This window comes from Mesitornis unicolor, unplaced genomic scaffold (assembly GCF_000695765.1).
Source record: "Mesitornis unicolor isolate BGI_N332 unplaced genomic scaffold, ASM69576v1 scaffold2463, whole genome shotgun sequence".
NCBI classification, from domain to species: Eukaryota; Metazoa; Chordata; class Aves; order Mesitornithiformes; family Mesitornithidae; genus Mesitornis; species Mesitornis unicolor.
The window spans coordinates 112,276-129,452 of record NW_010175117.1 but is presented as its reverse complement, the minus strand read 5'-3'; the positions used below and the strand labels follow the sequence as shown (position 1 = coordinate 129,452).

The 17,177-nt window shown below is 34.9% G+C and overlaps 1 protein-coding gene across 1 annotated transcript in view; it reads left to right on the top strand.

Annotated features, from left to right (window-relative positions):
* EXOC2 (exocyst complex component 2) overlaps positions 1–17,177 on the top strand; it is a 113,147-nt gene that overhangs the window by 25,790 nt on the left and 70,180 nt on the right. Inside the window, exons 6-10 of the mRNA XM_010181255.1 lie at positions 7,086–7,166; positions 10,975–11,120; positions 11,229–11,310; positions 11,809–11,911; positions 14,902–15,024. Coding sequence (XP_010179557.1) covers positions 7,086–7,166; positions 10,975–11,120; positions 11,229–11,310; positions 11,809–11,911; positions 14,902–15,024 — 535 coding nt within the window. The remainder of the gene's footprint in view (positions 1–7,085; positions 7,167–10,974; positions 11,121–11,228; positions 11,311–11,808; positions 11,912–14,901; positions 15,025–17,177) is intronic.

Here is a 17,177-nt window from a genome sequence, read left to right as displayed (position 1 = left end):
AGGAATGCCAATATGGTGGGAAATTTGGACTTTTGGCCAAGTAGTTGGCCTTTTGTCTAATATCTTAATACATAAGCTAGGATAATGTTTACCTGGCTGAAATGATCCTATATCTGCTCAATGCCCAATTTTTGGTTTGGTTTTGTTTTTCTTCCTATAGAATATTTTTGCATTTCATCCCCTAAGGCCCATTCTAGAAAAAGCATGTCAGTTATCCAGGATCTAATTTAGTATGAATAAGCGTATTCTGTTGCCATTATGTCTGTTTCTGCGAAACTAAAACAAAAGAAACCACTGGATCTATATTCAATTCTGAGTCAGATTGGGAATTTGAGAAAGTAAAAACTAATGCTTGTCTGTCAGATAAGTGTCTCTGCCTCTGGCTTTTGAGTTGTTTGAATTTAAAGAGAGTACATACTCTCTTTATATTTATTTTTTTATAATTTTTCATTAGTGATTCTGTTTGCAAACTAGACTGATGACTGACTAACTTTGAAGTGATTTTAAGTTGCTAGCTCTTACCTCAGTTCGCTCTGTTTTGTCTATTTGTCCAATGAAATGCTCATCCATGAGTGTTTTTTGCCAGGTAGTGCAGCATCAGACTGGTATACCAGGTTTTGCTGGTGCTTCATTCCTGTTTGGTATTCACATTTCATTCATGTTTTTGCTTTACTTCAGTCTCATATATATTTTCCCAAATAGTACGAATTTTTATTAAACAAATGTATTTAGGTAAATCAAAATCAAAGCTGTGATTGCTACCTAAATGGAATGCAACTGTCTTGAAATGGCTAGAATGGCTGTATTGAGTGCTGTGTATGGTGTGTGTCTATTTATGTTATCTTCCCCATCCCGCTTTAAGTAGTAGAATATAGTCTTTGCAGAGTAGGAACAGCCTGCTATTACAGCTAGCAATTTTCAATACAGTAATTTGTAGAGCTTAAAAAAGAACAGGGCCATGGAAACAACCTGTCAAGGATAAACTGAGATGCTGCATATATCTAATAGTGTATCAGTCACTTCAGAGTAACAGTTTATATGTATGTATGTGCCCCACAGTAGATGCAAGATGGGGTATTTCAGTTTAAGAATTAAGATCATGCCTCCAAGTGATCACGAGTCAGCTTAGAGCTGATACTGTCTAGCTTTCCTAGAGGATCCTCATGTCTGAAGGCTTGAGACAAGTGAAACTTCCGTGTCCAAGCCTGTACCTGGTTTTATGCTGACTGTTCATATAGCTTCTTTTAAATCAGTGACTATTTGAGATGTAAGCCAACTACTAGCAGAATTTCTCCTAATGGGTGCAGTCTCGGCAGCTGTTAACTACTGTGTGTCTGTCATGTTTTGTGTATATTTTGTGTTTTTCAGCTAAGTTAATTATTTTTGTTTGCATCTGAAAAATAGTAAAGCATCAAAATGAAAGATCAGTTTTGCAACTGCAGTTTTCAAATAGCAAATACTGCGGTTGATTGCCAGTATACAAAAGTAAGCTATGATTAAATTTGAGCCAGACTTGACCTGAAGCCATAAAATCTTCATTTCATGTTACATCATTCCATTTTGATATCCATACCACATTTAAAATGCATGCAACATTTAAAAGCTGCTTTCTTTCTACCATCAGCTTTCATAGATCCAGAAGGTTAGCACTGTATTGGTAGGTAAAAAGTGAATAGCATTTGCCATACTCTAAATGTATCCTGGCAAAGACCTGGGTCCAGTCTCAGAATTTTTAGTGGATCTGTAAGCAGAATAATAAACCTTGTTTTCTTGTCTGTTTCCAAGATATTTATTTTCATCACTTTAAGTTTGTCCATTTTCTTTGATTTTTGCCACTGTCCTGGGTAAACAAACTTGAAAGAGTAAATGCTAAAAAACCAAAACACAAAAGGGCAATTAAAGACAATACTACATTTCCTTCAGTATTTTGTAACTTTGTCTTGGATTAGCAATTTTTACTAAAGTCAAGTCAAATTTGCCATGCAATTTGCAAAAATATCTAGAAATCTTGGCGGGAAAAAAACCCAAGCCAAACAAAAAAACCTTAGTGGTATTGACTAATGGCCGTGGTAACAGACTTTGGGTTTTTTTAGGTTTTCATTGTGTAATGTATTACCAGGTCTGTTCATGACATGCTGTCTGTATGTATTGCTTTGCTCATTATGGACAGCTCTGCACTTCTGTTGAATCCATTCAGAAGAGTTTTTACCCTACATAAGAGTGCTGTCCTCATCAATAACCTTCTTATGTTTTGTTGAAATTACAGAAAATTGTTACTTTTTTGATAAATGGAACCAAACACATTTTTATTGATGCATTGGCATGAATCCTGGCAGCAGGTTAACATATGTTCTTCATCCCTTCATTACTGGGTTTGGTGCCAAGCTATTTACAGTTACCACATCAGATCTTCAAAAATATTTTGCTGAGTCAGTCTTTCCTTTTTTTTTTCTTTTTCTTTAATTTATTCCCCTCCACCCCCTCTAATTTTATCCTTCTGAGTAAAAGTGTTTTATTTGTGTCAGGTACTTTTTTTTTTTTTAATTAACCGTATTTCTGTGGAATTGGTAAGATTTTTCAGATATACCAAATGCATTTCTAGCCATATTTTAATTTAAAAAATGGTAGAAAACTTGTATCTCTGTTGCTTTGAGCTGGCTTAGGCTGAGGGAGTTTTGAGAATACTACTTCTGGTGCCTATCTCAAAATATTTTTTAGAAATGTCTAATGAGTAAATCATTAATGAAATTTTCAAGTCAAAAACTGCATGAATCTGGCAAGTGTGGTTTAATTTGTTAAATTTACAGCTGCCAAGTAGAAAACCGTATCCTTCGTTAGATTAAATAAAATGGTTTTTCAACACAAATAGCCACTAATTAATTGCAGTTTATTTTACTACAAGGCCTGTGCTATGGCTTATTTGCCAGATTGAATTTGCATGTGTTTTGACTAAAGCCAACCAATTCAGAAATCTTTAGTCATAGTTTAGAGGTTGTGAGCTCTAAACTTAGGCTGTTCACTGTTACTGGTTAGCATCTCACTGCAGCTCTGAGGTTTGCAAGCCTTCAAAATATTCTGACCTAACTGGGAAACTTGAACACTTATTGGCAAAGATGATACAAAATACAGTTGATTTTCTGGCCTTAGTTGAAGCATTTAGACTTAGCCTCTCCATCCTTATTCAATGTATGCTTCTTACAGTAAAGCTCTTTAATAATGGTAAATAGGCTCTCCTAGGTTTCCAGCTGCTGTTCCAACTTGTATAGCTTGTATCAGGTATCAGCTTGTGACAGGGTGACAATTCAAGAAAAAATGCTGTCCATCCTTTACTTCAGGCCTTCAAAGACCTAAAATTTTCTCCTTGCTCTTCTTCCTGCAGCCAGTGATGAGTTGAGGGTATGAAGTTGATCTTAACTGCTGGCTGCTCTGAGAGGTGTAGGCTGGCTTTCCCCTTGCTCTTGGCCAGGTGCTCCTTCCTTTTCCCTGGTGTTGCAGTGGTGCAGCTGAGGCAAGGTTTAGACAGGCTCGCTGATCAATAAAGTATCTTGCTTGCTGAGCTGATTTTCCACCAAATTCTCTCAGCGTGGCTGCTCTGCAGCTGTGTGTCTGCTAGATCCAGCAAAAGGGAGCATGCGGGTGCAAAAGAATGGGGATTCTCCCAGACAGCACCAGCCCCCTGTTACATGGGTTTAGTACTAAAGGAATAACTTTAGTATCTCTAGATGCCTTCCAATACAATTAGGTCTACAGATATTTTTCTTGACTACATCTAGTTTTGCTTGTCTAAACGTCTAACTCAGAGACTTTTTGGTCGGGTCCTCATAAAAGGAAAATGTACTTAGCTTTTTAAAATTAAGTTGATGCAAACAAAGTTACCCAACTTTGGTACACGTATGAATGCACTTACTGCTACATCTGAATGTAATGTGTAAAAATAGCTTCAGTACACAAAAAAATTAGCGTGTTAAACATGTACAAGGAAACACAGCAAGTCCTCTTGTGTTTATACAGAGTAACAGGTCTGTACTTTTTCAATATGTCCTAAAATGCCTTATTTCAGACAGTGATCCAAAAATCCCTTCTATTTTATGCTAGCTGTTACATATGTTTGATATGCCTTTATCTGTACTCCACAGTGCTTTCCACCTTCCTGGAACTTAATACCTTCTTTTATTTAAATTTTTTTCCCCATTGGCATCTTTTTCTCTGTCTGACCATTCCTATGAAATGGTTTAATGGGATCGTTCTTCCTGGGTCTACAGTACTACTGTTTTCAAACTAAGAATTTCAAACACTTTATGCCAAGCTGCTAGCTTCAAATGCTACCAATGTGAGAAAAATGTTATATACCATCTTCTAAAAGGAAGAAAAAGGAATTGTATTGCTGATGTATATTCTTATTTAAAGGAGATGAGAAAGAGAACTGCTTTGGAGAAGATATGCTTTAAAAATTTCAGGAACTGGTTAATGATAATAACACAACTTCTAAATGAGCTGCCTTCATAATAAAATACTATAGTGTGACATGGCATTTTTGAAAGTGGTAATATGCTAAATCATGCTCTTTCACAACTTCTTGTTCTAGATATTAAAGGAAGTCTTTACCATGTTTTGCATAACTTTGCAGCAAAATCTGATTCTGATAGAAGTTTAGATGTTATGGTACAGTTTTGGAAATTCTGAGGTGTGTCACCTTCAGGACTAACATTATAGTTAACTGGTCAGCAGTTAATGCAATGTAATCATTCCAAAATACTGTATTTTAAAATCTTTGTGGCAATATAGAACTTTTTTTTTAATCCACATTCATTTAAAGATATCTTTCAGAAATCTGCTTTTTAGAATGATTTCTAATTATTTAAATTCAAATCATTACACATTGATGCAGTTCCAGTAGTACTTGTCCCTTTTGGTTTTAAAAGTATCTGCTTGTACTGTGGTTGCTGTTCAGATGAACTTGCCTTTCAGTATCTCACATCAGTTGCAGTACTGTAATTGTCTGCACAAGACCAGAACTGATGTGTATAAATGGAATAATATCATTAGAACCTTTAATGTTTTTGTTAAAAAATTGTACAGATATTCTCATAGATAAGTGGTGTCCATGTGAGATATAAAATATGAGCTACAGTTAAGAATACACCATCTGTTAAGATAGATCTCTGTTTTGTAAATGTGCAAGAATCTGTTAGTTTCACTTAATTTCATTTAAGTGTTGTTTTAAGAAATATAGTGTCCTAAATTAGATATTTTTTTGTCTAATAATTTTGTTACAAAAAATAAAAAGGTGCTCTTGCACTTTTGAGAAAGCACAGCTTACTGAAATCCTTTCTGTAGCATCCATTCTAAGGGTCAAATTTAAATGTTTGAGATTAATGGGATTTTCTTCCCCCAATAAAAATTCCTCCCTTGAAGGATGCTGGAGACTATCAAAGGCTCTCCTGTTTCAGAACAGCCACCGTCTCGCTGTTTACAGTAGGGCTGAGGCCACAGGGTTGCCTTAGCAAAGGTAGTTTCTGGCTGTGTTTGCTGCTGTTTCTTAATCTGCACCTGTGTAGCATGGGTAGGTAGGGATGGTGCTATAGAAGAAAACAGCTGGCGATGACATATCAAAATGCACATTATATCGAGTTTGGGGTGGTACCAGCTCAAGTATCACCCAGAGGATTGAATTCTCGCTATCTGCTGGAGCACATGAGCTATACTCGTGGAGTGCATCTTGTCGTACAATTTTATCTTTTCGAAGGATTCTTTCAGAATCCAGTTGAGGGACTCAGATTGTTCTGCCATGCCAATCAAAACAAGGCAAGCTGAGACAACTGGGAGCTTGGTTTCAAAACTGTATTTGTGTTCTGAAGTAAAATACATGGTTACTCGCTTTCATAAAAGCACTAAGCATCACTGTCTTCAAGAGTAGCTTAGCCTTACTTCATTCTACTGAGAACCAGCAGGAAACAGTAGGAGGTTTTTTAGAAGCCTTGATTTCATCTAAAGCAAGAGGAAGTGATGGCTATTTGATAGAGAGGATTTTACATATATTAAGAGATTAAAAATTTAAAAGGAAAATCATATTTTTAGATAATTGTACTATATATGCCATATGCATATATACAGAAATACTACCTTTAAAAAAATTTAAAAATTTATCTCTGCCAGCTCTTCTGAACAGAGAGGAAGAGGAAAGGAAGGCTGTGTAAGAGAGGGGAAGTAGAAGAAAGGAGTCTCTACATTCTATTCACTGTTCGTAATTCCAGAGTGGCATTGTGTAGTCAGGGTACACTGGTAAATCTCTCCCTTCCTGAAAAATAAATTATAATAAAACAAAAAATTAATGCTGATACAACGTATTTCCACATGCATTAGTAATACCACATGGAAACAAGCACTGGGGCTTTTAGCATTTTAGGATGGGAGAAAAATAGCATCTTCAAAAACAAAAAAACAAACAAAACCAAGCAGACTCCCCTCCACTTTCATGTGGTTTTGAGCGAAAGCACCACAATGCTTCTCTGTAAGGGTTAATGCAGTGTGTTGCTACAAGATACACTTGTATCATGTGTTTTGAGAGGGCATTTTTGTGGATGGAAACAACTGGTGGAGGAGTGTTCTAGCACTTGATTTTGAGGTCATCCAACTTCCCCATTAATTTCTTCCTGCCCTTTAATTATTGAGAATTGCTTTTTGGTGAGATCAGTGTAAAAATTTTGCCCTACTAAGTGAAAGTATTTTGTGCTTGAATGATACTTTTCAAAATACTATACTGAATTAACACTTGTAACTACTACAATGTAACCAATTTGGATTATTCTCTCAGCTTTTTTTTTTTTTTCCTTGAGCATTACTGTCTTGTTCAAAAAGACACAGGATGTCTGTGTCAAAGTAATGGTTAAAATTCTGCAGTGTCTGGCTCTAAGCCCTGTCCTCCACTAGAATCTACTGCCATGAGGCTTGCTTGTATTTTTCATGTCTAACAAGAAAAATAACACTTTATTTTTAATTTTAAAAATGTTTAAAAGTGTCACTTTGATGTAATGTATTCCCACCTATTAAAATGTTCTGCATTTTAACTAGACATTTTATTCCAGCAATCCATCAAAAACTGGAAGCGGATGGAACGGAAAAAGTAGAAGGATCCATGACGCAAAAACTGGAGAATGTACTGAACAGTAAGTTTTGTCCTTCCAGAAGCAACTATTTATGGACTTCAGAGTTTCTAACAAGCTTTAATATATTCCTAGGAATATGGTAGAAAGTAGAAAACAGTGTAATCTCTCTTGCCTTTTTCTGTTTGACAGTAGTGACTTTTGGGGTGTGATAGTACACTTTATGAAATGAGTAGCAGCTTTTGCCATGACTTTCAGTGATGTTCGTGATAACAAAAAGAATAAATGTCAAAATGAAGGAGTTCTAAAGTACTTTAAATGAATTCTGGTGGCATTGCAATTTTAAGCGTACAAAGAAAACAGGAGCTATATGGATAGACAAGACTGTAGAAAGATGAGCAAAGCTAAATAGCAGAATTGTAAGAATTTAAGCAAAAGAGGAAAAAACCAAATACAAACTGTTTGTAATAACAAGGTCTGTTAAAAGAGTAATTTTCAGGTAACGTGCTGCCATTTAGGCCACTTGGATTTAGCATTCTTTTTAGAAACTTTGAAAAGCTGTCAGTACTTTCTTTTCTGTTGCTCTGTATTAGCCCAAGGACTGCATTGAGAGAGATGGCTCGAATTTACTGCAGTTCGGTATGTGTTTCATCAGATCAAAAAAGTTACTTTTTTAATTCTGGGACTTCTGCCAAGATAATTTTACTTTGTTTCATTGTGATTTTTTTCACAGAGGAAGGGATGTTTCCCTTAGTGCTGTATCAATAAGCATTTTCACGCAGATAGCTGACTCAGTGTTGGAAAGTCTTAAGTGTGTTTTATGAAATCAAGAAAGTGACATGGAAGTTCACTGTTTTTCTTTTATATGAAGAAAGCAGTGACTGTGCGTGTGTTTGTGTGGGGAGCACAAAGCAAGCTGGGGCTTTTGTGAGCAGCTGTAGCTCTTTGCAGTAGAGATTCATTGATGCTCACAATAAAGGTGCAGTTTGAGCATTGTTACCTCTACATCTTGTTGCCTGGAATGTAAAGCCCCCCCCTCCAAAATCACCAAAAAACCCCCAACAAAAACTCACACACGCTGTATAAAGACTATAGTGTGTATCTTTGTGCAGAATATTTGGTACATACAGGGTAGGAGAAAAAAGCATTTGCTGAAATTTGCCTCAATGCTCTGTGCTCTGTATTTGTCATGTCACGCACCAAGCACAAATTCCTTGGAGAGCACTTTCTCTTTGACAAAATTGTGTGACAGATTTTAAATAAAAAAGCAAAAACTTGAGTCTGTGACACTTTCCTACACACACTAGCATGAGACAAATCTACCTATAATATATAATCACTGTTTCATTTGATAGACGGTGGCTAAAATCTGTATGCAGATAATGCAGACTGTCTTTTTCAAGCTGGATCTGAAGAGGAATTTTTGCCAGGCACTTCAGAGTGGTATTAAGTTTGGCTCTGCTGTGAAAAGAATTGGCTGCTTTTCCTCCTGATACTTTGCAAGTCATGACGGGTGGCAGGCAGGGAAGTAGGGATGCAAGGATTTAAAAAGAGTAAATAATATTATGCAAAGTAGTTTAGGATCAAAGCTTTGTTTCTTGTCTGACCACTGAAAAGCTTCCATAATCTTTGGGTAACAGGGCCTGCTTTCATAAATTACTCCCAATCCTTAGTAGAATTTTACATTTTGTGGACTGTAGGTGCATATTTTGAGAGCCAATTGGTGGTGTGAGCTTCATTACAAACATCTAAGATTAAGGACGTGTTCCACAGCATCTGAATGTATGTTGAGTGTGCCAAATTATTGGATTGAAGTGGCATGGGATAGTAGAAGCACAATCTGATGTTATAGGTGGAATTATAAATGTTTGGAGTTTTTGCTTAATTGCTAAATTTAATTGCTAAACAAGCTATTAAATATATGTTTATTTAAAAACCCCATATGATACGTTATAATCAATTCCACAAAGGATTGTATCTTTAAGGATATTAATAAAATTCCATTATCTGGTGATTTTGTCAGGCTCTATAAAAGACAACTGTTCGATAACAAGAGCTTTATTTTGAAGTAAAAAAATTTGCACATAGTAGATGAATCCTCTCTTTTGAAAATATAGGTAGTCAATACAGGACCTTAATCTTTACCTGTTGATTGTATAGGTTTAGATTATTCATCAGGAATCAAGAGATAAAGGCTGTTAATGTAGAAAGGATTTGTAGGGGTGAGGAGGGAAGAAATTTTACAATATTTTTTAAAGTCTAAAAAAAACAGACCTGTTTTGCATGAAATATGGAATTTCATTAACACACTAATAAGTAATTTGATCTATTTCAGTTTCTATCTGAAATAAAAAAGTACCCATAGAAAAAAAAGTAAAATCATTTACATAAATTGATGATTTCTATAGCGAAATAATTCATAAAGAGATGAAGGCCTGTGCTCTTCCTGCAGTTGTCAATTACCTTATAAAAACGTTTGCATTAATTTAAAAAAAAATGCTTTGTGAATGTAATTTTAATTCCCAGATATAGTACATTGCTTCTTGCTTCTGTTAAAAGAATGGACCTGAAACATATGCATTCAAACAAAACAAATGTTACTTACTAGAAGGATTGACAAAACAAGCATTTATTATAACCTCAGGAGAAAAATCATACATTATCAGTCGTCTGTATTTAAATGTCCAGCTATCTGTTTTCATTGTGCATTTCTCCTTAATGGATTAAAGAATACTATGCTAAATAGTATGCAGCAGAAATAGCTATCCTGACAAAACTTTTTTTACATCAAGGCTTCAAAATTTCAACAAAGTTTAAATGTTATTTAGATATAACAATTATTTTACAAAGACTACTTTTAACATGAGCAGGCCACCCACAGTGTTGACTAGAGAAAATGGCATGCAAACCACCCAGCGAGACTGATGTAATTTTTTTTCATCTTTGCTTAAAGTATAATCACTAGACCAGATAATGTAGAAACGTCTACACGCAATGATCAAATAAGCTAAAACAGTTCCACTTTTTTGGTTAATTAAAAATAAGTCACAAGTTGAAAAATGCAAATATTTCCATGCAATGTAAATCTTCCCTAATATAAATGAAATTCTGTTATTCTGTGTTAGGAAACAATCCTTATTACAAAATAGAATGCTTTTTAGTCTCGATAGAAAAGGTTTTAAGGCTATATTTAATGTATTTATTGAATACTCGCAGATAATATAGAAACTTAATTCCATGGAATTGTTGACTGAGGATTGATCCTGTATGTGTTTAAGCCAGTAAGACTTTTAATCCAATGTGAAGACAATTTGTATTCATTCTGTTAGAGTGACCAGCTAGCTAGACCTTTTTCAGTCATGCCGTTGTCTTTGACTTAATCACTGCTACTTCTAAATGAGTCAAATATCAAATATTAAAATTTTTTAAGACTTCATTTGAAAACACAAAGTTATTTGCAAAACCCAGCAGTAACTCTTAAAGCTATGACATTAATTAACATAATGAAATTACACTTTTCTAAGAAGAAAACTTTCTATGACTTTTTCCTTATCTTGAGTTGCATAATTTATTTGTAAAATGTAGATCTGGAGCCAAAGCAAACTATAAAATATCTGCAGCAAAGTTAAGCATTTGAAATAGCAAAGAAAGGTTGTTTTTAATTGTACAGGGGTCTTACCACATTAAAATGCTAAGTGGTTCACTTTGAAATAGTGTTTCATCAGTTGTAAAATGTTAACAGAGTTGAACAAAAGAAGTATAAAAATTTAACAATAATTACTGAATTGCTCATTAAAATGAGGAAAATCTGTACATCATTTGAACTGATTACTTACTGTGCTTTTTCTTATTTTCATCCTTTTTAAAATAGGAGCCAGTAACACAGCAGATACCTTATTCCAAGAAGTGCTGGGTCGCAAGGACAAAGCTGATTCAACAAGGAATGCACTTAATGTTCTTCAGCGTTTTAAATTTCTTTTCAACCTTCCATTGAATATTGAAAGAAATATCCAGAAGGTATAATTCTTTAAAAATACTTTTCTGTTTGCTGAAAGTAGTCTTTTACCTTTTTCTTGACAAATATAAATGTTTGTTGTTTGCTTTTTGTTTGTTTTTTTGTTTAAGGGCGATTATGATGTGGTTATTAATGACTATGAAAAAGCCAAGTCACTCTTTGGAAAGACAGAGGTTCAAGTATTCAAAAAATGTAAGATACAGATTCTGTTATTTGTATTGTTTTGTTTTTAACTTAAAAGGCTAAAAAGCACATAGCAGTCTAAAAAGCTTTATGTGGGTTTTATATGGATTTTAATCCATAAAAATTATGGATTTATAGGAACCATTTACTCTAAGCAGTATTTCTGGGAAGTTTTCTGAGTGAGGTATATACTGCAAAATGTGAAATCACAGCTAATTTTGCTGCTTAAGGCTTGATATTACTGGACATAAAAAAGGTTACAGTAATTAAAATGGGACTTTGGGTATCTCTTGCTGGCATATTGTTGGAAAGACTTCAAAGTCCAATTTTCTCTTTTTGTAGAACTGTCATATATAAAATTTTCAGTTGTGGCTTATTATAAAACGAACTATATTGATTTCTACATTAAGTTCAGAAGTGTCTGATGTCCTAGAAAAATAACATAATTTTCAATTCATGCCACTACTGAAGGCACACATTGGATTTATTTCCTCTCCCTACTCCTAGATTATGCTGAAGTTGAAACCAGAATTGAAGCATTAAGAGAACTTCTGCTGGATAAGCTGCTTGAAACTCCATCAACATTGCATGATCAGAAACGATATATAAGGTAATGATTTGACTAGTGTCTTCATCAAACATATGGTCCTAGATGTGTATTTAAAAGTTTCCTAAACAGAGTAGTGACTATTTATACTATGGTTTAAATACTAATTTTGAAGCTGCAAGTAGAGTATTTTGAAATTTATGATTAGATAAATAATGGCAAATGATTGATACTTGATTGTTTATTGAATGATTGAAAAACAGCTCTTAAATGAGAACAATTTAATGAAGGATAATTGAAACTGAATTTAACCTTTTAATATCTTTAAGGCATGTGTAGATTCTTTTGCTTCCTCTAAACCATCATATAGCAAGCTATGTCTGAAATGATCACTCACAGGTTGCAGATCTGAAAACAGAGTCCTTATTAACTCGTCTTACACTTCAGTGTGACTTGGTGTTAAAATGGAATCATCCTGTGTCAGATAATAGGGAGATTTTAATCCAGCTTGTAGTTTAAATTTTATTTTGGCTCTTTTACCATTCATTCTAAAGAATGTAGTTACTTTATATTTCATGAACATGAACAAGTTCCCCAGTTTTCACTGAAATCCCTAAATTTTCTATCATTCACAAAGCCAACGTTGAAATCTGTTGTAGGCATACTAACATGAGTTGGTTGGACCTTCTTCTAGTGGTAGACTTTAACCTGCTTTACAGTCCTTGGAGCCAAACCTTAGAGTGCTGTGGAACATTTGATGGCTTTACTTAAAAAGCTTTTGAGTTTTGGATGTTACTGTGTCTCCTAGTGTGGCTTGACATTCTCAGTGCTTTTTTCAGTTATCTTAAAAGATGTAAACCAAATGTGCTGTGTGAGAAGTGATCTGAAAATTCTGACACCTGCGTGAAATCTTCAATGTTTTGTATGCTGACCAGGCCCAGTTGCACAGGACAAGGAGCAGCATTGGTATCTTAGGTCCCTTTACGTTATGTTAGCTTGAGGACAATGACCAGTGTACATTTATGTGGAGTGCTTCTCATTCTTCTGGGTGCTATATAAATACTGCCTGTTTATTGAAACTGCATTTTAAGGCGAGTAATTAAATGTTTTGTGTCTCTGAAGAAGGCGCTACTGTTTCCTTTCTATGTCAGTCTTGAAAACCTTAAAGAGGAGCTTCTTTATATAAGCTGAGTCCTATGACCTCTTCTAAGTAGCCCTTGGCAAAATCAGAGTTTTATCTCTGTTAGATTCTGGGTTTTTTGTTGGTTGGAGTAGTTTTGTTTCGTTTTAGTTTTTTTCTATCCTCTTACCTTGAAGTATTGAATCTTTAAAAATATCCTAGCCTATGTTAAAGCAGACTGTGTTAATGTAACTACCAAATGTATTCCACATGTAAAACAGTATAATGAAGGAGAGCAGGGAGTGGACAAATGTGGAATAATTTAGTTCTAATGAATTAACAGAATCCCAGCATACAAAGTTATTGAATTAGTTTAATTACTCCAGATATGCTAATGTGGTTATACTACTGAAAATTTTCTGGAGGCAGGATGTGAAGAAAGCATTCTTCAGAGCACTTAAACTAAGAGGAAATTAACAAAATTCTAAAATTCTAAAATTATTTGTATAAAACCTGCTATTTTTAGAGGTTTTTTTCTTCCTTGATATGTTTGTTTTGCATGTCTGCAATGTCTAAGGCTAAACAAGACCTGAAATACTGTGGTTTTCCCCCTCAGATATTCAGTGTTTATCATTAGGCTTCAATTCATATTTTCCTCTCATTTTATTATGGTATTTACACTGATAATTATTTTATACTGTTCAGAAACAGTTTACCATATTTCTTAACAGCCAAGTAGGTGTATTTTTTCCCAAGACCAGTGGTTTTTGGGTTTTGTTTTTTTTTTCATTTTGTGTCTTAGCAAAGCCTGAAGTCTCCCTTAACACTGAGAAACGGCTTGAGCTCATAATTTATAAATGTCATGCTGTCAGAATGGTTTGTTCTGTAATGTTCTTATCCATCCAACCAGTCCTACTTTGACAGTTTATTTTTCATTCAAGTACTGCAGACAGTTCTCAAAGAAGATGGAGTTTTGCAATGCAATCCTAATACCAAATACCACATTAGGTATTGTTGTAGTAATACAGCTTTTACGTGAAGGAGTTAAACATTCCCTGCACTGCTTAAGATAATAGATCAATGTACTTCACCTTGAGCATCTTGAATTTTTTTTAATCTATCCTGAGTCTCATTAATGCAGAATGTAATGGAGCACATTAAATAGTAGAGCAGCTACTGCTTTTTGAAAGTACTCTTTTGAAGTACTGTTGTCAGATAGTCTAGGATGCTGTACGTTAGACTATATTACTTCTGTGTTCTCTTTGAAATCACAGCAGCTGGTTTCTAATACTCCTCTCTCCCTAAAGACAGCAGCCCCAATCCTTTTCATTATCTCCCTTTTCTTTCACACTGTGTGCGCACATCCTAATGCAAAAAAAACCCACCCCAAACTAAAAAAAACCCACCCCCGGAAAAACCCCCACAATCCAGGAGCTTGATTTATGTTTGTTTGTGCATGCTTGTGCTAAAATTAATGAGCTGCCAAAAATTAATTCCTTCTGTACTTACTTGTTAAGGTTACATGATGATACAATCAGAACATATAAAGTGGGAAGAAAAATACCATATTTTATGTGCTTGAGATGTCATCACTGATTCCAAGTGAAACATGAAGTACTGAACTGCAACCTTGGCAGATAAAGAGCGTGGTTTCCCAAGTACTTTAATAGGGCCACAACTGAAAATACAAATTAATGTAATATTAAATATTTATGGTTTTGTGTATTTCTACAAGTATTTTTGATGAAATTTTGCTTCACTAAGTGAAGGAGAATGCAAAGCTTGTGTTTGCATTGGGTATGAGTGTGTCTTAACTGTTCTTGAATTTTTAAGATTATGTTAAGAAAGTATTTCTTAGTACCTCTTTGGTCTGTTTTAATGAGGACTTCAGTGTGTCAAGTCAGAGTTGTGATTTTTGGACTGGGTTTTACAGATATCTTTCTGATCTTCATGCGCCTGGGGACCCTGCTTGGCAGTGCATTGGTGCTCAACATCAGTGGATTCTGCAACTTATGCACAACTGTAAGGAGAGCTATGTTAAAGAACAAAAAGGCAAGGATATATTTTTGTTTTATATATATATTTGACGTTTAGGAATTTGGCATCGCCTTTTATTTGACAAGTTTTAATGTACAAATGATATTTGAGTTTTTTCCCATCAATTTTGATAACTTTTCACAAAGTTGAATACTGACTTGTATTTTTTCCTTTATTTGATTATAAAAGCAAAACAGCAGTTGGAGTTTTCTCTTTGTTTAACTTTAAGCTTTTTACATGGGAAAAGCATTCAATTTCAGTCACTTATCTGAAGTTTACTGTCCTTTTGAAATACTTCTTTGAGGTCACATGAAGTTGGGATTGTTTTCTGAATCTACTAGCTAGCATATCTTGTGACAAAGAAATCTGTTAGTATATGGATATGCAGGGCATTTGAGCACAGTGGAATAGTGTGTAATTTCTCGATATGCAGTGAATGATAACACAGTGTTCTCTTGTTCTTTGTGTGCAGTTTCAAAATTCAGATTACACTGTTCAGGCACAGACCTGTGAGTTGGACAGATATTTAGATAATGTTTTATTTAGACACCAATATCAATACTTAGTTGTATTCTGTCATTGTCTTTGCCAGTGTTGCTCCTCAAAGAACTGTGCACTCATAGGTGTTGTTTTCACATGTGGTAGCAACTTAGTTACCAGTTAATGTGAGCTATCACATTAGTGTGTTTTCAAAAGGGAATAGGTGGGAGGCTATTGGCCTGGCATTTCTAGTAGTAAAATCTGAAAACTGGATTTTTAAATTAGAAAATGACAAGAAGAGCTTTGTTTCTTAAGAAGTCTTAACGAGTTTGCTGCTATTTCTGAAATGAGTAGGCATATTGGAATCTGGCCTCTCTTGGTTTATAGGTAACTCCCATGTTTAGTGTTAGTGCGCGTGTATCCCAAACCAAATAACGTGTTCTCTTCTGAGAAACCACGAAAATTTTACTGAGTTGGAGCTGCTGCAGAAATGTGCTGTAAAATTGCTGCAAGAGGCTTCGGCTCTCTTCGGCAGAGGTTACGACATCAGGTATGGAGTTCACAGGGTGCATTACATATGACAGCGATGTCAGTAAGCTGCAGCTTAGAGCGTGCGCAGCCCATCTTTGTTCCACAGCACAGCGTGGGGTACTGTGGGACCAGCTGGAACACCAGATTGGTTTCTTGGCCTTTTGGTCACAATTCAGAACACTTTCAAAACCTCCCCATCTTCCTTCCTCATCAAAATCCTGAGATGCTACCACCACCCTCCCAAAATACAGCTACCAGAAGCAAAATTTATTTGTAAAAACAGCCACAGTTTACAACTCTAAGCTTTCTTTTTCTCCGCTCATTTTATCTTGGCTTCTTAGCGAGAAAAATAGGAGCACGAAGATACTGTGTGCTCCAGACTTCTTTGTAGTAGCCTATGTAATTTTGATAAGCATGCTCTGGTAAATGAATGGAAAATGTGTCTAAATACCAAGGCTTGTCTTGAAAATCTCAACCTGTTTGGTGTTTTTCTTGCAACAAATGTGCTTACCTCAGTGTTGACATCAAAGGATCTATTATGTTAGCAGCTTTGTTTGGCTCACAGAAAAGGGAATTTAAGTAACTTGAATGTCCAGTAAATGCATGTATGACTACTTAATATTTAGTGCATGTATGAAACAAATGCTAATGTGTTATCACTTTTATTAAAGAGCTCATCAAATTTCAGTAGTTTTCTTCCAGCCTTTTATGTGGTTCTTACTAATGTAGTTTTTGAACAGATAGTGAAATACTCAAGAATTGATCCTAGTTGGTGGAATTTCTCACTCACTATCTAGTAGGACAAAGCAAGGTTGCTAAATATGGTTTTTCCTTTCCATAGATCTTAAATTTTGGCATACACCAGACAGGAGAAGGAAAAAAGAAAATTTGGAAGAATTGGTATTAACTGCCAAGTAGAACAATGCTGATTGTGATCAGAGGCATGGAATGTGTTTTAATCTACTTTAAATTAAGTATGCTTTTCAAACAGGAAAAGTGGGGGCTTTTACTCATAGATATTGAGTTGGTTATACAAAACTTTGAAGAATCTAATCAACTTAAGTCAGAAATGTTGTTCGTATGTTCATAATTTCACAGGCTATTTTTAGAAGAAAATAGTAATAATTTTTCAAACATTAAAGTCTTCCACTTAAAACACTC